The 24,117-nt window shown below is 38.3% G+C and overlaps 1 protein-coding gene across 1 annotated transcript; it reads left to right on the forward strand.

Annotated features, from left to right (window-relative positions):
- The first annotated feature begins 1,897 nt into the window (after positions 1 to 1,897).
- Positions 1,898 to 15,433, forward strand: LOC144313291 (MAM and LDL-receptor class A domain-containing protein 1-like). The gene is made up of 4 exons (XM_077896429.1): positions 1,898 to 1,997; positions 2,054 to 2,254; positions 6,318 to 6,729; positions 15,226 to 15,433. Exons 1-3 carry the CDS (start codon positions 1,898 to 1,900, stop codon positions 6,689 to 6,691), a joined length of 675 nt encoding a protein of 224 aa, XP_077752555.1. The 3' UTR covers positions 6,692 to 6,729; positions 15,226 to 15,433.
- The last annotated feature ends 8,684 nt before the right edge of the window (positions 15,434 to 24,117 follow it).

The raw sequence follows: 24,117 nt of genomic DNA on the forward strand, positions 1-24,117 counted from the left end.
TGACCTTAGTTAGATTAATAACTTCCCTGAACTTTCCTTTCTTCCTTGGGCTATTGTGAAAGTTGGATCTATATAAAGTGTTTAGTACAGGGTCTATGACATAGGTATCTATTAAATATTAGCTATAATTCATACTATTATTATAACTTCTCAGTCCTGCCTTTCTCTTCCTCTTTTCTAATGGCTTTGTGGAAATTAACTATTTCTTACCTATTTCCTGAAAAGTGGGTCAAATTATTCTGCCCTATAAATATTATGCAATGCATATAATACTTTGGGAAATATTAAGCTCTACAAAATTGGTGGTGAACGTAATATTAATTATAATAATCTTGGTTTTTCAAATTTTAATCTTTTTGAAGTAGCTACTTTTCATATTTTAGTATAAAATAATCTGTAGGAACAATGAAGTCTTCCAAATAATGTCATAGTGGCAGAGAAATAACATGAGTATCGAATAAATTAGGTAGACCTTGGCAATTCTATACTCAATATAGCTGAATAATGCTGTTTCTTTGAAAAATTATTTGGTAAAAATGTAATTTCTTAAATTGATAATTCTGCTTTATTAATTTTTCAGTATGGAAAGCACAACTCTGGGTTTTATTTCTTTCAGATCAGATAGGATCCATTTTTTCCTCAAATGTATCCTTTAATGTACTTAGAGAAGTATAACAAGGTGATTTCAGTTGAGCTTTACGATTCTAAAGTATATGAATACTCCGGAGAGCCATCCTAGGAGTCACATTTTGTTTTTCAGGCTCCAAATGTGACTTTGAAGCAGATAGCTGTGGTTGGTTTGAAGCAATTAGTGGTGACCATTTTGATTGGGTATGGAACTCTAGAAGTAACCTTTTGGCTGAATTTGAGCAACAGGCTCCACCTAGGGATCATACTCCCAACACAACTGAAGGTAATAAGCAAGGAGAGGCTTTTGTTCACCCTTGGTCAGGCCTGTTAAGAGAAAGATAAGCATTTAAAGCTCTATGTTACTGCAACAAATAGTGTGACAAATAGCTAAATAGTGTCAATTACGTTTATGTTGTTAGTGTGAAATGACTCCTTTAAGGGTGGTTGGGAGGGAGTATAGATATGCTTTTGGCTGAATTCACTTAAATTATTAACTTTTTGCATGATTTTCAACCTGGAGGTAGATACTAGTTTAGTTTTCATAAGAGCAAATTTGACTCATCATATTTATTGATTTTTGATTGTATAGTCTTAATTTTAGTCAGACACAGAGCTTAGTACAAGGTTAAGAGGCAGGTGCCTCAACTCAGTCGGCTAACTTACAATTTGTATTTGTATCTCAATAGGGCATTTTATGTTCATTCTGAAGAAAGCAGAAGCTTGTCACAAGTTGCCAAACTCCAGAGCCCAACGTTTAGCCAGGCAGGACCTGGATGAATACTTTCCTTCTGGTAAATACTAAAAACTGTGGTCAGCTACCCCAGCAACCCGGTGGTTGCAGGCGTACTTCTGCACTTGTTAGACTTTATGATTTGCCCTTGGTTTGCCTTTAAAAATAGGTACTGTTATATTTATACAATTAGCATTTTACTTAGAAGCACATTATCAGTATTTGTTGTGTTCTTTCTTTAGATGAAAGAGACTCTTTCCCTCCAACAGTGGATTATAATTTAATTAACTCTGTCTCCTCTGTTCTAGATGGAACTCCTTGAGAAAGGCTCCCAGGGTTCTGGAGCCAGAGTATGCACCTCAGCAGATATGCTCTCGCATATGAGCAGCAATGATTACTGCAAGAAATAAAGGCGTCCATTGTAGCTAATTATTAATCAACGGTTGACTGAGTGGAAGAGCCTATAAGTTAAATATTTAGTCTATGCAATAAATCATTTCCATTCCTTGTGTTTGTTCTTTTTCAGGTTTTATGACCATGGTCTGTCAGTGGGAGCAGCTGAGCTACAGCTACATGTGGAAGATTCCAACGACTCTACAGTACTCTGGAGAGTATTGTGTAACCAGGGCAACCAGTGGTCACAGGCCACTATTCAGCTTGGACGCCTTACTCAACCCTTCCATTTTTCACTAGATAAAGTCAGTCTTGGCATTTATGATGGAGTCTCAGCTATTGATGACATCAGATTTGAAAATTGTACCCTTTCTCTTCCTGCAGAGAGCTGTGAAGAGCCGGACTTTTTCTGGTGTCGACGCAGCAAGGCTTGCATAGAAAAACTTCTGTTATGTGATTTGGTAGATGATTGTGGTGATCATACTGATGAGGTTGACTGTGGTAAGTGCTTTGTTGTTGTTGTTGTTATTATTATTAATTATTATTATTATTTTGGTCCATCGTATTTTTACAGTGGAGATCTTGATTTGTTCACTGTTTTCTAGCCAATCAAGGCAAAGACAGGAAGCATTGTTCCAGAGTTGACGACCGTGATGAGTGGTTGATTAATCAGGTTACCGATATTTGTTATGTGGACTTATTAACTAGATACTATAGATAAAGTGCTAACCACAATGACTGAGTTTCAGATCTCATGGAATTTACAGTCTAATTGAGAAGTAGATATTATTCAAATATTGTTTTAAAAATACAAACTGGAAGCTTTGATGGGAGATACGGAGAGGAGTGCGGTGACTTTATAATAATGGTATTAAACTTTCTAAAGGAGATGACTTAGCTGAGATCTGAAAATAAAAAAGTCAAAGCATATATATGCAAAAGCCCTGATATGTGACCGTGTAGCAGATGGAGGCCAGCCAGTGCGGTAGGAGCGAGGAGGTGAAGGAGAGATAGGGTGCAGTATAAGGACAGAAATGTGAAGGAGGCCAGATTTGCAGATATTTATAGTCTATATTAGGAAAGTTTTTCTCCATTTGAGGGTTTTTAAGAAGGAAAGTGGTATAATAAAATTGGCATATTAAAACATGTCAGTGTAGATACAGAGTGATAAGTGGATTGGAGGAGAGTGGATTTGGGAGACCCATCAGGAGGCCATTGCGATAATCCACTGAGGAGGGGTGGGCAGCCTGTATCACAGCGGCAGTGACGGAGATGGAGGGACTGATGTTTGGGGAAATACTTAGGAGGGACATTTGATGATGTTTTGGCTATAGGGAGCAGGGAGTGCTGTGTCAAAGGTAAGTCTTGAGTTTCTGGTTTATTTTTATTTTTTTTTTAATATTTTTTTTATTTATTTATGACAGTCACAGAGGGAGAGAGAGAGAGGCAGAGACACAGGCAGAGGGAGAAGCAGGCTCCATGCACCGGGAGCCCGACGTGGGACTCGATCCCGGGTCTCCAGGATCGCGCCCTGGGCCAAAGGCAGGCGCCAAACCGCTGCGCCACCCAGGGATCCCGAGTTTCTGGTTTAAATTACCAGAAAGTTTATGGTATCTGATGATTGTATACATTTTATAATTTAATAAACCTAGCACCAGGTAGTGCCCATTGCACTTGCTCCTGAAAATGAATCAGAAGCTTATAGCTGTTTTTTACTTCAATTACAAAATCAATCAGAAAAAGAATTTGCATCTTTCTTTGTCCAGAAATAGCAACAATTCTTAAAATTCAAGCTATATGCCTATTACATTGAGAGGCTAATTATAAACCAAAGTGAAGCCATAAAATGCTTGGTGCATCATAGGAAACACTGCATTAAGAAACTTCCATATAGGGATCCCTGGATGGCGCAGCGGTTTGGCGCCTGCCTTTGGCCCAGGGCGCGATCCTGGAGACCCAGGATCGAATCCCACATCGGGCTCCAGGTGCATGGAGCCTGCTTCTCCCTCTGCCTATGTCTCTGCCTCTCTCTCTCTCTCTGTGACTATCATAAATAAATAAAAAAAAAAAAAAGAAACTTCCATATAAATTATTGTACAGCATGCTGCATATATGTGATCTTTGATACAGTCAGGTGGATTGAAGTCAGAATTACCATGCATCTCATTACACAACTAATTCTTTGAGTGGATATAAATAAAGTTGATAATTTAGACAATGGCTAACATAAGAAGTGTAACTTGTCCCCAAGGTAATTTATTTTTGCGGCTTTAGAAAGCTTTTTCATCTTTCTGAAGCTCTCCGAAGCCCACTCCTCAAAAAAAAAAAAAAAAAAAAAAAGCAAATTATCCTTAAAACTACTATTAACTTAGATGGAGTTATGTCAGTACAACTATAATAATCAAAATACTACTTGTGACTAAATATTAGTGAAAGAGAACAGTAGTGGTATCAGAGTGTCAGTTTCTCTCGCAGCTTTCCATATAAATGTGTTCCTGGATTCCATAGAAAGCATTAGGCATCCAGAAATCTATGTTTTATTTCCTAAATCTTCCTACGTTTAGAGATACGGTTTTTTATTTGAAGGTGGAGCTACGTGCATTCCCTTTCAAAATAGAGATTGAACATACAGTCAATATGAAGACAGGCAATATCAAAATCTGTTGGCTTTAGTGCCAGTTTTATGTCAAAAAACTTAGCAGCTTGACATTCTCCTTCTGCTCCACAGCCAAAGATTGACACCCGGAGAGTATGCTGTGGGTCCCCAGTTCACGTCACAGCTGGGCTTGATTAGTCACAAGTGAGGAAATATCAAACAAAAGCTCATCTCCCATTTGACATTTACTCACTGGGCTCCCATCATTAGTTCTAAGCTCCTGTTCCGTGGTTTTCAAAGACAGATGATTTGTTCTAGCCCGGCTGCATTTATCCACATTTGCTTATATTTATTGTTTCAGAATATTTATTCCCCTTTGGCAACCAAGTGCATTTACTAAGATGAATAGTGAAAGGACAGCTGACATTTATATGTTTAAAAAATATTAACTTCGGTGAATGAAGCTAAAATGTAAAACTATGCATTAATTCTAACTCCTGTTCCTTCTACCCAAATAATGCTAAATGTTTTTATTCTAAAAACAAATCCTTGTTGTCAACAAAATGTTCACATCCTGAAAATGACTACATTACTATATTCTGGAAATTGTGGTAGATAAGCTAGGTGACGAGGGGCTAGTCAATCCTTTATAAGTGCTTTGAATTCTTCTAGTGCCTGGAAGGAGTTTTAAGCTTAAAAGCTCCAGCTCAAAGGAGCTGCAATCCAGTGAGAAGAAAAGACTGCCTCTCAGGAGATGCTGCCAAGAGCCCGCAGCACAACAGGAGGCATAAATAGAGAAGGAGAGAGGAGTGAGGTGTTTAAGGCAAGTGGGGAAGGTGGTGTATGCTAAGAAAAGGCTGGCCAGGGACAAACAGGAAGTTAATTTAACTTGGGAAAGGTAAAGCTTGAAAGAAGAGCTTAGATTTCAGTTTGGATTAAATGAGCATGTATGTACAGAAAGAAAATGGTAAATTGCCATGGAAGGCAGAAGAATGGTCTTTCTGGCACTGATGGAGGGAAATGTGGAATTGGGGCAAGATGAAACCAAAGGGAGGAGTTTTTCAGCCTGAGGTCTGGAAAATGCTGGCATCAGGATCATGTTGATACTTGTTAAAAATATGGATTGCTCGGTCCCCCATATCTAACCAGGTAGTGCTGGTATGGAGCTTCGCCATGGAGCAAGCAATTATGCTGTACACATCAGGTGATTCTGAAAGATTGGACTCTATTAAAGTATGACTCTTCAGTTCTGCATGTTAGAATCGCCAAGGGAGATAATGAATTATCTTGATGTTCAACCGCACTATTTGTGGCAGTTCAGTCAACATCTCCGGGGGGGCTGGGGGGGCTCAGTTGGTTCAGCATCCAACTCTTGATTTTGGCTCAGGTCATAATCTCAGGGTTGTGAGACTGAGCCCCTGTAGGGCTCTGTGCTCAGTGGAGAGCCTGCTTGAGATTATCTCTCCCTCTGTCCCCTGACCCCCCTTTTCTCTCTCTAAAATAAATAAATCTTTTTTTTTTAAATAAATAAATCTTTAAAAAAATAAATCAACATCCCTGAAGATAAGTTCTGGAACTTCATGTTTTTTGTTTTGTTTTGATTTTTAACATTCACTGGTGATTGGGACATTTGGCTAAGGTTGAAATCGACTGAGCCAGAAGTTTATAGTATTGAGTCAGCCATGGTGCCCTCATCATTTGCATAAAGTTATAGTGCTGGAAATGGTGAAGGATGGGTATAAAAGGCATTTGGAAAATAATGGCTGAAGTAATGCCCCCCCCCCCAGTCTATAAAATATTATTACTTGATATAAATCTAGGATTTATTCACTTTTTAAAAACTTTTAGTGTCGCATTTAAAAAACATTAAAATCATTAACCTTGGCAGGAGCCAAATATCAACAAGTATTCTTAATCATGTTTTTTGTCCTTAATTATTTTTTTGTTGTTATTTCATGCCAATTTCAGTACCTGAGTTCCAATGTAACTTTGAAAATGGAATCTGTAACTGGGAACAAGATACAGAAGACGACGTTGATTGGACCAGGAAGCACGGTCCAACTTCAACACTTAATACAGGGCCAATGAAGGCTCATACCTTGGGCACAGCTAAAGGACACTATCTCTACATAGAATCTTCGGAGCCACAGGTTTTCCAAAACAGAGCTACTTTCCTCAGCCCTGTCCTCAATGCCACCGATGCAGGGGGCTGCACCTTCCGCTTATATTACCACATGTTTGGAAAGCATATTTATAGGCTGGCCATCTACCAGAGAGTTTGGAGTAACACAAGAGACAGCTGCTGTGGCAGATATTTGGGAATCAAGGCAACAGATGGATGAGGAAACGCCTCAATCTTTCCAGCAGGAAGCCTTTTCAGGTATAGATAATGGCTTTCGTAATGTGTATTTAAGATGCATTCAGAATGTCTAAGGAATATGAAAGATCACTATATCCTTGAATTAAAAGCCAGTGGAATTTGGTCAGAGTTATTTGGAAGTACATTTATCATGCAATTAAGGTTGTGCCAAAGCATGTTAAGTTGCTTTCCTCTTTGACTCCCCCCAATAATCTGTGATTAAAATTTTTTTTTAAATTTTTATTTATTTATGATAGTCACACAGAGAGAGAGAGAGGCAGAGACACAGGCAGAGGGAGAAGCAGGCTCCATGCACCGGGAGCCCGATGTGGGATTCGATCCTGGGTCTCCAGGATCGCGCCCTGGGCCAAAGGCAGGTGCTAAACCGCTGCGCCACCCAGGGATCCCTGTGATTAAAATTTCTAAAAGTGGACACATGGCATTGGCAGCAGCTACAGGTCCCTCTGACTTTAAGTCATTTTTCTCTTGAAATAAAAAATCTGGAGGGAAAAAGAGTTTTGCGCAATATATGGTACTCTGCCAAATGTTCAGGTTCTAAAATCTGTGATTTTTAAATATTCCATCAGACTTTTCCACCTTTTATAGGTAAGCAGCAGAAATTCGAGAAGGGTGCATGCTGTGTTGGAGAATCACACAGCTACTCTGGGGCAGAGCCAGAGGTCTAGCTAGGTCTCCTCACTCCTGCTGAAATATTCTTTACTGTGATTCTCACCTACCTTCTCCTAAAAGGAAAACTTGGGGGCAGCCCGGATAGCTCAGCGGTTTAGCGCTGCCTTCAGCCCAGGGGCTGATCTGGAGTCCCGAGATCGAGTCCCACCTCAGGCTCCCCGTGAGGAGCCTACTTCTCCCTCTGCCTGTGTCTCTGCCTCTCTCTCTCTCCTCTCTGTGTTTCTCATGAATAAATGAATAAAATCTTAAAAAAATAAATAAAAGGAAAACTTGGAATGGTGGGTTTAAATGCTTACGTGGCTTTTAAGATTTTATGAAGGCAATTTCTATTATCTCTTGGATTCCCTTAGCAATTCCCTGAAGTGGGTAAGTCAGGATCTTTTTTATCAGTTTTACAAATATGAATAAAACATTTGGAGAGGTTGTTATTTATATCTGGCCAAATAGATGGTGCACAGCAGGATGGGGGCTTGGAATGGAATCTGCAGTTTCCAATTAATTCACATTCATTCCCTTTCTAATATATCATACAGCCTGTCATGTGTAGGAGGGTCGAATATTCTTTTTCTCTTTGCTCCAATAGATCTAGATGTAATATACAGGGAGGAACTCCTTACCACTCCTGGCTAAACTTTTTTTTTTACATGTACTGAATTTCTCTGTTCCCTTATTTAAAGCGCTGTTTCAACCTAAATATCTTGAGAGCCATGATAGAGGGGCGTCTGGGTGGCTGCATCAGTTAAGCATCTGCCTTGGGCTCGGGCCATGATCTCAGGTCCTGGGATCCAGCCCTGCATTGGGCTCCCGCTCACTAAGAAGCCTGCTTCTGCCTCTGCCTGCCACTCCTCTTGCTTATGCTCTCTTTCTCTGTGTCAGATAAATAAATAAAAGCTTTTTAAAAAGCCATCATAGATATACGTTGTATATGACTCACTAAAGAATACATTGAAATGGGTGATTTGTCCAGATAGACACAGGCGGAAATTATGAGAACTAGTCTGCTATATGTAGAGTGTTATTTTGCTGTTCAGCCATGTGGCAGGTGCGTGTAATCACAAGAAATGAAATGGAAGGAAGGTTCTTCGACTTTTATTTAATAATGGATCACCCACTTCAAATTTAATCAGATGAATTGTAATTTGGGTCAAACTAGTATCCTTCTGATATTTACTCAAGAGTTGGTTGCCAGGAGAAAATCACCTTGGCAAGGGAGCTGTTTCACATTCAGATGAACAGAGAACTAACCAAGGAATCCTTTAGTTATGAATCAAAAATATAGAAATTGGTGTGTGGAACCAATTTTGGGTTATACATGCAGTACTCTGTTTTTATCCAATGGTTCTTCTAGGCTTTATTTTTTTCCAATGACATTCAGGCTTGAGAAGGTAAAATCAGATTGTGCTTGTGGTGTAGTTAAGATAATAAAAATTGGGTCCAATTTCAGCGACCAGAGATATTCCTTCACTGAATAATAAGTATACAGAGTTGTGGTGAGAGCAGAAATAACCAAGATTTTACTTAGCTGTGATATTGTAGGTGAAATTAGCTAGTGTCAGTCCAGCAGGTAATGTGCTCATTAAACTGAGAAACTTAGTATAATGATTGAAGAATGTGGGGGTTTGGACAAAATTGAAGCTCTACAAAACCATGAAAACGAGTCTGTGTACAAAGCTTCATTAAACTTGATTGAGAAGTATTTCTCTGTAGAGGAAGAGGAAGATCAGAATGTTGTGCCCGAAACTACCTCTGAAGGCTATACATTCCAAGTTCAGGATGGCACTCCTGGGACCTTTAACTTTTAGATTGTACAGCTGAGACAGAAAGTTGTTTGTTGTGTACTGTTTGGTAGAAGTTTGTCTTACTGTTTCTCTACTAAGAACTCTTTTTTAAATGTGTTTTGTTATTGTAGCACTTTTTACAACGAAACTATACTTGACCAGTTCTGAACTGTACAAACTGTATGAAGCTCCTCCTCTCAGTGGGTTGCTTATTTCTATGTGGAATCTTCTATCTTACAGTGTCCTGTAAATAAAGATTAAATTCCACCCTTAAAAAAAAAAAAAAAAAAAAAAAAAAAAAAAAAATAAATGTTTGTTTAAAAGAAAAATCCAAGGATTTTTCAGGAGCTATGTATGTATATATAGTTGACACACAAGGTTACATTAGCTTCAGGTGTACAACATAGTGATTCAACAAGACTATATATATATATGTTTTTTATAAATATAAATATATATATATATATATTTTTTAAGACCATATATTATACTATGTTCACCACAAGTGTAGCTACGGCCTGTCCTGACACACTGCTCTTACACCATCTTTAACTGTATTCTTCACGCTGGGCATTCATTCTTATGGCCTACTCATTCAATAACTAGAAGTCTATATCTCACACTTCCCTTCACCATTTTGCCCAACACCCCACACTCCTCTCCTGTGACAACCACCAGTTAGTGGTCAGGATTTATGCATCTCATTTTGATTTTGTTTGTTTACTCATTTTTAAAAACTTCCACTTAAGTATTTGTCTGAGGTATTTCACTTCACACGATACCCTCTAGGTTAATCCATGTTTTCTCAAATGGCACACCTCCTCCTTTTTATGGCTATATGATATTCCGTGTGTGTGTGTATGTATATACATAATACTTTCTAATCCATTTGTCTATTGATGGGCATTTAGTTTGCTTCCATATCTTGACTATCACAAATAATGCTGTGGTAAACATATGGGTGCATACATCTTTTCAAATTAGTGTTTTTGTGTTTTGGGGGTAAATAATAGTGCATTATTGGATCATAAGATATTTCTACTTTTAAGCTTTTGAGCAACCTCCATACTCTTTCCACAGTGGCTGCTCCTCTTGCATTCCCACCAACAGTGCAAGAGGGTTCCTTTTTCTATATGTCCTGCTAAAACTTTTTGTATCTTGTATTTTTGGTTTTAGCCATTCTGACAGGTTTATAGTGATATCTCATTGTGGTTCTAATTTGCGTTTCCCTGATAATTAGTGATGTTGAACATATTTTCATGTGTCTGTTGGCCATCTATATGTATTTGGAGAAATGTATGTATGTCATTTGCCCATTTTTTAATTGGATTGTTTGGCTTTTTTGGTATTAAGTTGTATAAATTCCTTATATATTTTGGATATTAATACTTTATTACATATATCATTTGTAAATATCTTCTCCCATTCAGTAGGTTGTCATTTTGTTTTGTTGATAATTATATTTGCTGTGTAAAAGCTTTTTATTTTGACGTAGTCCCAATAGTTTATTTTTGATGTTGTTTCCTTGCCTCAGCAGACATATCTAGAAAAATAGTGCTATGGCTGATGCCAGGGACATTACTGCCTGTGCTCTCTTCTAGGGTTTTTATGGTTTCAGGTCTTATGTTGAGTTCTTTAATCCATTTTGAGTTTGTGTGTGGTGTTAAAAAGTGGTCTAATTTCCTTCTTTTTCATGTAGCTATCCAATTTTCACAGCACCATTTATCGAAGGACTATCTTTTCTCCATTGCATATTCTTGCCTCTTTATTCATAGATTAATTGACCATTTAATCCTATGTTTGTTTCTGAACTCTCTCTTTTGTTCTTTTGATTTATGTGTTGATTTTTTGTACCAGTACCATAGTTTTTTTATTAGTACAGTTTTGCAATATATCTTGAAATCTGGAACCATGACACTTTTAGCTTTTGTTACTCGCTCTCAAGATTGTGTTGGCTATTCAGTCTTTTGTGGTTTCCTACAAAGTTCAGTATTATTTGTTGTAGTTCTTTGAAAAATACTTGGGATTTTTCTAGTTCCGTAGACATGTTAAATTGTTTATTGGAGCTTTATTTTGATTCTTGAGGTAGGCTGATATCCCTATATATTTCTCTCTTAGAACTGCTTTTGCTGCCTTCCCAAAATTTTGGACCATTGTGTTGTCATTTATATTTGTGTCTATGCATTTTGTTATTTCTCCTTTAATTACCCTGTTGACTGTTTGGTAGTATGTTGTTGAGTCTCCATATATTTGTGACATTTTCACTTATTTCTTGTGATTTGTTTCTAGTTTTATAGCATATGATCAAGATATTTATAATTGCCATATCCTCTTATGGATTAATCCCTTTATTATTTTGTAATGACCATCTTTGTCTCTTGCTACTCTCTTTGTTTTAAAGTCTGTCCTGTCTGATATAAGTATTGCCATCCTGGACTGTTTTGTTGTTGTTTTGTTGTTGTTGTTGTTTTGCTTTTCCTTGTATGGTGAATTTTTTTTTAATCCTTCATTTTCAATCTTTATGAGTCTTTAGGTCTGAAGTGAGACTCCTGTTGGCATCTTTAGATGGATATTGTTTTTCTTTTCTTTAAATTTTACTTATTCATGAGAGATAAACAGATAGAGGCAGAGACATAGATGGAGAAGCAGGCTTGCTGTGGGGAGCCTGATCCAGGACTCGAACCCAAAACCCAGAGATCATGACCTGAGCCAAAGGCAGATGCTCAGCCACTGAGCCACCAACGTGACCCCAATGGATATTGTTTTTCTTATCCATTCTGCCACCCTTTTATCTTTTGATTAGAGCTGTTAGACCATTTACATTTTTTTTCATTTTTTTAACCCTTTATTTTTTATTTTTTAATAATAAATTTATTTTTTATTGGTGTTCAATTTACCAACATACAGAATAACACACAGTGCTCATCCCGTCAAGTACCCCCCTCAGTGCCCATCACCCATTCACCCCCCACCCCCGACCCTCCTCCCCTTCCATCACCCCCAGTTCGTTTCCCAGAGTTAGGAGTCTTTATGTTCTGTCTCCCTTTCTGATATTTCCCACACATTTCTTCTCCCTTCCTTTATATTCCCTTTCACTATTATTTATATTCCCCAAATGAATGAGAACATACAATGTTTGTCCTTCTCCGATTGACTTACTTCACTTAGCATAATACCCTCCAGTTCCATCTACGTTGAAGCAAATGGTGGATATTTGTCGTTTCTAATGGCTGAGTAATATTCCATTCTATACATAAACCACATCTTCTTTATCCATTCATCTTTCAATGGACACCGAGGCTCCTTCCACAGTTTGGCTATTGTGGACATTGCTGCTAGAAACATCGGGGTGCAGGTGTCCTGGCCTTTCATTGCATCTGTACCCTTGGGGTAAATCCCCAGCAGTGCAATTGCTGGGTCGTAGGGGAGGTCTATTTTTAACTCTTTGAGGAACCTCCACACAGTTTCCCAGAGTGGTTGCACCAGTTCACATTCCCACCAACAGTATAAGAGGGTTCCCTTTTCTCCACATCCTCTCCAACATTTGTGGTTTCCTGCCTTGTTAATTTTCCTCATTGTCACTGGTGTGAGGTGGTATCTCATTGTGGTTTTGATTTGTATTTCCCTAATGGCAAGTGATGCCGAGCATTCTCTCATGTGCATGTTGGCCATGTCTTTGGTAGCATGGCAGGATACAAAATCAATGCCCAGAAATCAATGGCATTTCTATACACTAACAATGAGACTGAAGAAAGAGAAATTAAGGAGTCAATCCCATTTACAATTGCACCCAAAAGCATAAGATACCTAGGAATAAACCTAACCAAAGAGATAAAGGATCTATACCCTAAAAACTATAGAACACTTCTGAAAGAAATTGAGGAAGACACAAAGAGATGGAACAATATTCAATTCTCATGGATTGGTAGAAATAATATTATGAAAATGTCAATGTTACCGAGGGCAATTTACACATTTAACGCAATCCCTAACAAAATACCATGGACTTTCTTCAGAGAGTTAGAACAAATTATTTTAAGATGTGTGTGGAGTCAGAAAAATCCTGAATAGCCAGGGGAATTTAAAAAAAGGAAACCATAGCTGGGGGCATCACAGTGTCAGATTTCAGGTTGTACTACAAAGCTGTGGTCATCAAGACAGTGTGGTACTGGCACAAAAACAGACACATAGATCAATGGAACAGAATAGGGAACCTAGAAGTGGACCCTGAACTTTATGGTCAACTAATATTCGATAAAGGAGGAAAGACTATCCACTGGAAGGAAGGCAGTCTCTTCAATAAATGGTGCTAGGAAAAGTGGACATCCACATGCAGAAGAATGAAACTAGACCACTCTCTTGCACCACACACAAAGATAAACTCAAAATGGATGAAAGATCTAAATGGGAGACAAGAGTCCATCAAAATCCTAGAGGAGAACACAGGCAACACCCTTTTTGAACTCAGCCACAGTAACTTCTTGCAAGATACATCCACGAAGGCAAAAGAAACGAAAGCAAAAATGAACTATTGGGATTTCATCAAGATAAGAAGCTTTTGCACAGCAAAGGATACAGTCAACAAAACTAAAAGACAACCTACAGAATGGGAGAAGATATTTGCAAATGACATATCAGATAAAGGGCTAGTTTCCAAGATCTATAAAGAACTTATTCAACTCAACAGCAAAGAAACAAACAATCCAATCATGAAATGGGCAAAAGACATGAACAGAAATCTCACAGAGGAAGACATAGACATGGCCAAGATCACTTTTTAATAATAAAATAATTTTATGTCATGGTTATAACTGCATTCAGAAGTTAATTAAAAATTCATTTTCATGGTATAATTTTTAAATATGCTTTTCCTTTCACTATATTAAAATGAAAAAAAATGTAGTTTTATTCTATTTCCTGCACAGATGTGTTAGACAAATCTAGAGGAGACATCAAAGAGCTTTCTGGCCTGAAAGATTGCAGAGATGGCCTTGGCTAGGCACATAATTTGTTAGGTTAGGCATGTGTTTTTGGAGCATCTACTCTGTGAGAAGAGAAAACTTAATCACACATGGAACCAGCATACGCAGAATTGATGTGTAATGCCTCGGGGAAAGTGTTATTTGCTGAAAGAGAGGTCCATTGGGAGGCTCAGGTAACTTACCAAGTCTTCAGGTCTATCTTGGGTGTGTATGTCTTTAATAATACTTGAAGAGGGGAACCCTGGGTAGCGCAGCAGTTTGGCACCTGCCTTTGGCCCAGGTCGCGATCCTGGAGACCCGGGATCGAGTCCCATGTCGGGCTCCTGGTGCATGGAGCCTGCTTCTCCCTCTGCCTGTGTCTCTGCCTCTCTCTCTCTCTCTCTGTGACTATCATAAATAAATAAAAAAAAAAAAAAAGAAAAACAGAGGACCTTTCCATTTAAAAAAAAATAATACTTGAAGGGAGTCTTTACTTTTGGATGTTACTGGATAATACAAATGAACGAAGATAATACTATGGATAAAGACCACATACTGACTCTTTTTAAGAATTTAACTCTTTTTATTTCTAAAAAAATCTTTCCTTTTACCACAAAAGACGAAATTCATTTTTATTGTAGGAAAATGTTTAAATATAGGTAGAAAAGGTAAACCACATCAATGCTGCTTACACCCTCATGATAAAAACTTGTGTGTGTCTTTACAATCTACCACGTTGCTTTCAATTAATACAATAAATAAAAGCAACACTGTTTTCAATTAATTTGCTCATTTTTATATATAATTTTTAAACACCTATTCACCAATATTTTGTTTGGGCCAATAGTATTCCATCAAATGGATGTACCACCATTCACTAATTCAGTTCCTCACTATTGATTTAGGAGTTGCTTTCGATTGTACACAAATTTAAAGAGTCTTTACTGAACAGTATAGAGGTTTGCACACATTGCAAATTATATCCTAAGAGTAAAAGAAAATACAGAGTAGAATTTTTAATTGATATTCATTTTTAAACCATTTGATTGATGATTTTATTGTTTTAAATTTTTATTTATTTATGATAGGCACACAGTGAGAGAGAGAGGCAGAGGCACAGGCAGAGGGAGAAGCAGGCTCCATGCACCGGGAGCCCGACGTGGGACTTGATCCCGGGTCTCCAGGATCGCGCCCTGGACCAAAGGCAGGCGCTAAACCGCTGCGCCACCCAGGGATCCCTGATTTATGATTTTAAATTACTCTTCAATAATGTACCTTTTTTTCACAAGCAATACATGACTGTGTCTGTTTTTCTGTATGCTTCCCAAACACTGTCTAATTATTTTTTTCATTGTTTCAGTCTGAAAATATGGTTAAAGTAGGAGGTAACTGTATATTTTCTCCAATTCTTTAATGCTAAGCAGGTTGATCAAGTTTGTGTGCATGTGTGCCTTGTGTAGTTATATTTCTGTGTGTATCTATATTTCCTATTTGTGCTTTTTGCTTGGTTTTCAGTGTGTAATGCTTATTATTCTTCTTACTGACTTAATCTTTTAAAGCATCGAGGTATTTTTTTATTTGTTGTGAAAGTTGCAAAGATTTTCCCCAAGTTTTATTGACCTTTTATTAGTTTTTCATGTTTTCACCCTTCCTAGTTTTTAGGTTGTGCATAGTTATGTCTGCCAGGGTGCCCTTTATAGTTTATCTTTTTGTTATTTTTTCCAGAATGATATTTTTCATTAGGTTTATTGACACATGAATGACATATAACATGTAAATTTAAGGTGTACAATGTGATTACATTGTGAAATGATTACTACAGGAAGGTTGATTAACACATTCATCATGTCACAGCTACCTTTTTTTTTAGAGAATGTGGTGAGGACATTTAAGATCTACTCTCTTAGGAGCTTTCATATATACAATACATTACTGTTAACTGTAGTCACCATCCTGTGTATTTTACCCCTAGTAGTTATTTATCTTGTAACCATTTCCTCCATCTCTCCACGCCCTTCTCCCAGGTGACACCTTTTTATTGTCTATTTTTATGAGTTTGATTTTATAAATTCCACATGTAAGTGAGATCATACAGCATTTATCTTTCTCTGTCTGACTTATTTCTCTTAGCATAATGACTTCAAGATATATCCATGTGGTTCCAAATGGCAGGATTTCTTTTTTTTTTTTTTTAAGATTTTATTTATTTATTTGATAGACCACAAATGGGGGCAGGGAGGGCAGAGAGAAAGGGAGAAGAAAGCTTCCCGCTGAGCAAGGAGCCTGATGTGGGGCTTGATCCCAGTACCCTGGGATTGTGACCTGAGCCAAAAGCAGATAGATGCTTAACCAAATGAGCCACCCAGGTGCCCCAAGATTTTTTCTTTTTTAGTATTCCTGTGTGCCCACACCTGTATTTGAATATATGTCGGTATTATGCACCATACTTTCTTAGTCCATTCATCTGTCAGTGGAGACTTAGGGTTCTTTATATGTCTTGGCTATTGTGAACCATGCTGCAGTGAACATAGGGATGCAGGCATCTCTTAAAGATACTAATTTCATTTCCTTTAGGTATATATACCCAGAAGTGGGATTGGTAGATCATATAGAGTATTTAATTTTTTGAGAATCTGTATTAAATTTTTTGAGAATCCTTCATACTGTTTTCATACCTACTGCACCAATTTGCATTCCCACTGACAGCGCAGAAGTATTTCCTTTTCTCCATTTCCTTTCCAACATATGTTGTCTTCTTGATGATAGTCATTCTCACAAGTGTGAGGTGATATCTTTTTGTGTTTTTGATTTGTATTTCTTGGTAATTACTGATGTTAAGCACAACTTCATGTACCTCTTGGACATGTGGATATCTTCTTTGGAAAAATATCAGCTCAGGTCCTTCGCCCCTTTTTTAATTGAATTATTTGGGGTTTTCTTTGTTTTTTTAAGTATCGAGTTGTAGAAGTTCCTTAAATATTTTGGAAATTAATGCCTTCTCAGACATATGGTCTACACGTATTTTCTCCTATTCTTTGTGTCACCATTATTATTCTGTTATTAAGTATTTTGTTAATAATTTCTTTTGCTGTAAAGATAACTTTTTTAGTTTGATGTAGAGCCACTTGTTTATTTTTGCTTTGTTGCTTGTGCTTTTGGTGTTCTATGCAAAAACTCATTACCAAGACCAACATCAAGGAGTTTTTAACCCTATATTTTCTTCCAGAAGTTTTAATTATATTACATATGGGCTTTATTTTTGTCATGTTGCATTTTATGAAATGCTTTTATTATGCTTTTGCTATGAGGATTCTGTGATTTTTATCCAACGATATATTAATGTATCATGTTTATTGACTTGTGTTTGTTGAGCCTTCTTTGCATCCTAGGGATAAATCCCATCTTTGTGGCATACCATCCTTTTAATGTGCTAACTTTATTAACTAGTATTTTGTTGTGAATTTTTGCATTTATGTTCATCGGGCTATTGGGCCTTTAGTATCTATATGCCTTTTTTTTAAGATTTATTTATTTATGATAGACATGGAGAGAGAGAGAGGCAGAGAGAGAAGCAGGCTCCATGCACCGGGAGCCCGACGTGGGATTCGATCCCGGGTCTCCAGGATCGCGCCCTGGGCCAAAGGCAGGCGCCAAACCGTGCGCCACCCAGGGATCCCATGCCTTTTGTATCTGGATAGTGGAGGTCTTATAAAGTGAATTTGGGAGTATTCCCTCTTCTTCAATTTTTGGGAAGGATTTCAGAAGGATTGGCTTTGATTCTTTAAATTCACCAGTGTTTGGTAGAATCCATGAGTAAAACTATCTTGTCCTGGACTTTTCTGTTTTGGGAGGTTTTTGATTACTGATTCAATGGCTTTTCTCATATTTATTCTGCTCAGATATTGTTTTTTTTTCTTGCTTCAGTCTTGTTAGGTTGTATGTTTCTAGAAATGTACAATTTCTTCTAGATTATCCAATTCATTGGTATATAATTGCTTATCATAGTCTCTTCTGATATAAAAGATTTTATTTATTCATTCATGAGAGCCAGAGAGAGAGGGAGAGGCAGAGACACAGGCAGAGGGAGAAGCAGGCTCCATGCAGGGAACCTGATGTGGGACTCGATCCCTGGTCTCCAGGATCAGGCCCTGGGCCAAAGGCAGGTGCTAAACTGCTAAGCCACCCAGGCTGCCCTCTTCTGATATTTTGGAATGATGTTTCAATTGTAATATCCCTCTTTTATTGATAATTTTATTCATTTGAGTCTTTTCTCTTTTTCTTGGTTAGCCTAGTGAAAGGCTTGTCAATTTTGTGTAGTTTTTTAAAAAAAAACTAATTCTTTTAAATTTTTTTTAGTTTTGTTAGTCTTTTGTTTTATTCTTCTGTGTTTCATTTTTTCTATTCTAATCCTAATTATTTTTTCTTCTGTTACCATTGACCTTAGTTCAAGCTCCTTGAGTTGTAAAGTTTGATTGTTTATGTGAGATATTTCTTTGTTTAATGTAGGTGTTTATGATTGTGAACTTTCCTCTTAGAACAGCTTTTAATGCATTCCATAAATTTTGGCATGTTATATTTCCATTTTCATTTATATCAAGATTTTTTAATTTCTCCTTTGATCCATAGTTTGTTCAGTAGTGTGTTTTGATTTCTATGTTTGTGAATTTCCCAACTTTCCTCTTCTTATTTGTATCTATATAGTGGTCAGAAAAGACATGTGATATAATTTTAATTTTCTTGAATTTGTTAAGACTTTTTTGTGTCTAAACATATGATCTGTCCTGGAACATGTTCTGTCTGCACTTGAGAAGGATGTGTATTCTGCTGCTGTTGGGTGGAATGTTCTATATATGTCTGCTACGTCTATTTGATCTATAGTGTTTTTCACATATCACTATCTAGTGTTGAATAACAATATATGATCATATAGTCATATGTTATATGCAATCATGTGTATATACAGTCAGATAACACTGTAGTGCTCTTTTCTTATTGATTTTCTGTCTGAGTAATCCATCAATTATTGGGTATGGAATATTAAAACCCTTCTTATTGTATTGTTGTTTATTTCTCCATGCAGCTCTGTTATTATTTGCTTTATATATTTGGATGTTCTGATGTTGGATGCATACATATTTGCAATTATTATGGCTTGTTTGTGAACTAATCCTTTTATCATTATACAGTGACATTCCTTGTCTCTTGTGACTATTTGAAACTTACTCTATTTCTGATAGAAGTATAGCCATTCCTCCTTTCTTTTGGTTACCATTTGTATGGAATGTTTTCTATCCCTTCACTTTCAATCTATGTGTGTCTTTAAAACTATAGTGAATCTCTTGTAGACAGCATATTGTTGGATCTAGTTTCCTGTTTTTTTTTTTTTTAACCATCCCAGCCTCTCTAGGTTTTTGGATTGGAGAATTTCATCCACCAATGTTAAAGTAATTATTGATAGGTAGGGCCTTCCTATGGCCATTTTGTTAATTGTATTCTTTTCTTTTTTAACTTTTGTTAATTGTTTTTTTCTGACTGTTTTGTAATTCCTATATTCTCTTCTTTGTCCCTTGCTGTCTTATTTTTCTGATTTGATGACCCTTTGTGGTGGTGTGCTTTGATTCTTCTATCTCAATACTTTGCTCATCTACTACAGGGTTTTTCTTTGTTAGTGCCATGAGGCTTATGTACCCTATCTTATAGTTTCAGCATTCTCTTTTAAACCAATAATAGTTCACTGTGGGGCTTGGATGGGTCAGATGGAAGTAACTGAGGGCAGGAGGGGCTTACTGTTAGGGTCTCTAATTTGGTGAGGCTTCTGTCTCTTCTCTGAGATAGGAGTACTCCTGGCTGAGCTCTTTGGTTAGGTGAGCCTGCTGACTCAGCTTGGCATTCAGATTGAGCTGCTTGCTGGCTGGCTCCCTGGTTGAGTGGCTTTGTATTGGCTTCATGGTCAGGTGGAGCCATTAGCTGGATCAGCATTCACCTCTGGTGGGCTGGAGTCACAGGCAGAGTGGTGCTACTAGTTTTTACTTTGCTTATGAGTGGGGCTGCAGGCTGGGTCTGCAATTGGCCCTGGTAGGGTGAGAGTACAGGCTATGCCCCCAATCCAGATGTGCCTCTGGCATGACTCGGCATTCAGGTAAAGTCTCTTTGGGATTAGGGGGGACCTCAGGCTGTGCTCAGCAATCAGGCAAGGCTGTGGGCTGGGTTCTAGTGCTGGACAGGGCCATTGGCTATGCTCTGTGTCCTGTATGTTGAGCTCCAAGGATGTCCATGGTCACTATTGAGGTGTCCTGAATAAGAAGGGCTGTAGTCTCTGCTCAACAATTGAACAGAGCTATTGGGTTGGCTCTTTGTCTAGGTGAGGTCATAGCCTGGGCTGTGTGACCTCTCATAGATCATTGATTAGGCTCCTAGGTGAGGCAGTGTACCACACTGGGTGGGTTTGCTGACTTCCTTCCCTGTGTGAGCAGGCTGTAAGATGGCTCTGTCTATAGAGACCTTTTTTTGTTTGTTTGTTTTTGTTTTTTAAAGATTTTATTTATTTATTCATTAAAGACACACAGAGAGAGGCAGAGACACAGGCAGAGGGAGAAGCAGGCTCCATGCCGGGAGCCTGATGCGGAACTTGATCCCAGGACTCCAGGATCATGCCCTGGGCCGAAGGCAGGTGCTAAACCACTGAGCCACCCAGGCATTCCTTATAGAGACCTTTAGGTGGACACACAGAACCAAACCCAGCCAGTTGGGTTGGGGCGTCATCACTTTTTTTTTCTTCGCTTCTCATTTTTTTGTATATTTTTTATTTATTAGAGTTTGATTTGCCAACATATAGTATAACACCAAGTGCTCTTCCCATCAAATGCCATCCTCAGTGCCCATCACCTAGTCACCGCATTTCTTCACCCACCTCCCCTTCCACTACCCCTTGTTTCCCAGAATTAGGAGTCTCTCATGTTATGTCTCCCTCTCTGATATTTCCAACGCATTTTCTCTCCTTTCTGCTTTAATCCTTTTCACTATTTTTTATATTCCCCATATGAATGAAACCATATAATGTTTGTCCTTCTCCGATTGACTTACATCACTCAGCATAATACCCTCCAGTTCCATCCACATTGAAACAAATGGAGGGTATTTGTCATTTAAATGGCTGAGTAATATTCCATTGTGTATATAGATCACATCTTCTTTATCCATTAATCTTTTTTTTTTAATTTTTTTTATTTATTTATGATAGTCACAGAGAGAGAGAGAGGCGCAGAGACACAGGCAGAGGGAGAAGCAGGCTCCATGCATCGGGAGCCCGACGTGGGACTCAATCCCGGGTCTCCAGGATCGCGCCCTGGGCCAAAGGCAGGCGCCAAACTGCTGCGCCACCCAGGGAACCCTATCCATTAATCTTTTAATGGGCACTGAAGCTCTTTCTACAGTTTGGCTACTGTGGACATTGCTGCTATAAACATTGGGGTGCAGGTGTCTCGGTCTTTCACTGCATCTGTATCTTTGGGGTAAAACCCCAAGCAGTGCAATTGCTGAGTCATAAGGCAGCTCTATTTTGAACTGTTTGAGGAACCTCCACACAGTTTTCCCGGGTGGTTCCACCAGTTCACATTCCCACCAACAGTGCAAGAGGGTTCCCTTTTCTCCGCATCCTCTCCAACATTTGTTGTTTCCTGCCTTGTTAATTTGCCCCATTCTCACTGGTGGGAGGTGGTATCTCATTGTGGTTTTGATTTGTACTTCCCTGATGGCAAGTGATGCAGAGCATTTTCTCATGTGCTTGTCTATGTCTTCCTCTGTGAGATTTCTGTTCATGTCTTTTGCCCATTTCATGATTGGATTGTTTGTTTCTTTGCTGTTGAGTTTACTAAGTTCTTTTTAGATCTTGGATACTAGCCCTTTATCTGATATGTCATTTGCAAATATCTTCTCCCATTCTGTAGGTTGTCTTTTAGTTTTGTTGACTGTTTCTTTTGCTGCGCAGAAGCTTTTTATCTTGATGAAGGCCCAAGAATTCATTTTTGCTTTTGTTTCCCTTGCTTTCACAGATGTATCTTGCAAGAAGTTTCTGTGGCCAAGTTCAAAAAGGGTGTTGCCTGTGTTCTCCTCTAGGATTTGGATGGATTCTTGTCTCATATTTAGATCTTTCATCCATTTTGAGTTTATCTTTGTGTATGGTGTAAGAGAATGGTCTAGTTTCATTCCTCTGCACATGGCTGTCCAATTTTCCCAGCACCATTTATTGAAGAGACTGTCCTTTTTCCAGGAGATAGTCTTTTCTGCTTTGTTGAATATTAGTTGACCATAGAGTTGAGGGCCCGTTTCTGGGTTCTGTATTCTGTTCCACTGATCTACGTGTCTGTTTTTGTGCCAGTACCACACTGTCTTGATCATCACAGCTTTGTAGTACAACTTGAAATCCAACATTGTGATGCCCCCTGCTCTGGTTTTCTTTTTCAAAATTCCCCTGGCTATTCAGGGTCTTTTTTTGATTCCACACAAATCTGAAGATGATTTGTTCCAACTCTCTGAAGAAAGTCTATGGTATTTTGATAGGGATTGCATTAAATGTGTAAATAGCCCTGGGTAGCAGAGAAATTTTCACAGTATTAATTCTTCCAATCCATGAGCATGGAATATTTTCCATCTCTTTGTGGCTTCCTCAATTTCTTTCAGAAGCATTCTGTAGTTTTTAGGGTATACATCCCTTATCACTTTGGTTAAGTTTATTCCTAGGTATCTTATGCTTGGGTGCAATAAACCTGAATGGGATTTTGGTATTGATTAATTTCTCTTTCTTCAGTCTCATTATTACTGTATAGAAATGCCACTGACTTCTGAGCATTGATTTTGTATCCTGCCACATTGCCGAAATGCTGTATGAGTTCTAGCAATCTTGGGGTAGAGTCTTTGGGTTTTATAGGTACCTTACCATGTCATCTGTGAAGAGGGAGAGTTTGACTACTTCTTTGCAATTTCAATGCCTTTTATTTCTTTTTGTTGTCTGATTGCTGAGGCTAGGACTTCCAGTACTATGTTGAATAGCAGTGGTGAGAGTGGACATCCTTGTCGTGTTCCTGATCTTAGGGGAAAGGCTCTCAGTATTTCCAACCATTGAGAATGATATTTGCTGTGTGCTTTTCATAGATGACTTTTAAGGTGGTGAGGAATACTCCCTCCTTCCCTACACTCTGAAGAGTTTTGATCAGGAATGGATGCTGTATTTTGTCAAATGCTTTCTCTGGGGCCCCCCGGGTGGCTCAGTGGTTTAGCGCCGCCTACAGCCCAGGGCCTGATCCTGGAGTCCCAGGATCGAATCCACCTTGGGCTCCCTACGTGGAGCCTGCTTCTCCCTCAGCCTGTGTCTCTGCCTCTCTCTCTCTCTCTCTCTCTCTCTGTGTATGTGTGTGTGTCTCATGAAGAAATAAAATCTTTTAAAAAATGTTTTCTCTGCATCTATTGAGAGTATCATATGGTTCTTGTTTTTTCTCTTGTTGATATGATCTATCACGTTGATTGTTTTAAGAGTGTTGAACCAGCCTTGCATTCCAGGGATAAATCCTGCTTAGTCACGGTGAATAATCTTCTTAATGTACTGTTGGATCCTATTGGCTAGTATATTTTTGAGAATTTTTGCAACTGTGTTAATCAGGGATATTGGTCTATATTCTCCTTTTTGGTGGGGTCTTTGGTTTTGGAATTAAGGTGATGCTGCCTTCATAAAATGAGTCTGGAAGTATTCCGTCCCTTTCTATCTTTCAGAACAGCTTTAGTAGAATAGGTTTTGTTTCTTCTTTAAATATTTAATAGAATTCCCCTGGGAAGCCATCTGGCTCTGGACTTTTGTGTCTTGGGAGGTTTTTGATGACTGCTTCAATTTCCTCCCTGGTTATTGGCCTGTTCAGGTTTTCTGTTTCTTCCTGTTCCAGTTTTGGTCGTTTGTGGTTTTCCAGAAATGTGTCTGTTTCTTCTAGATT

The sequence above is a fragment of the Canis aureus genome, chromosome 5, assembly GCF_053574225.1.
Source record: "Canis aureus isolate CA01 chromosome 5, VMU_Caureus_v.1.0, whole genome shotgun sequence".
Lineage (NCBI taxonomy): Eukaryota > Metazoa > Chordata > Mammalia > Carnivora > Canidae > Canis > Canis aureus.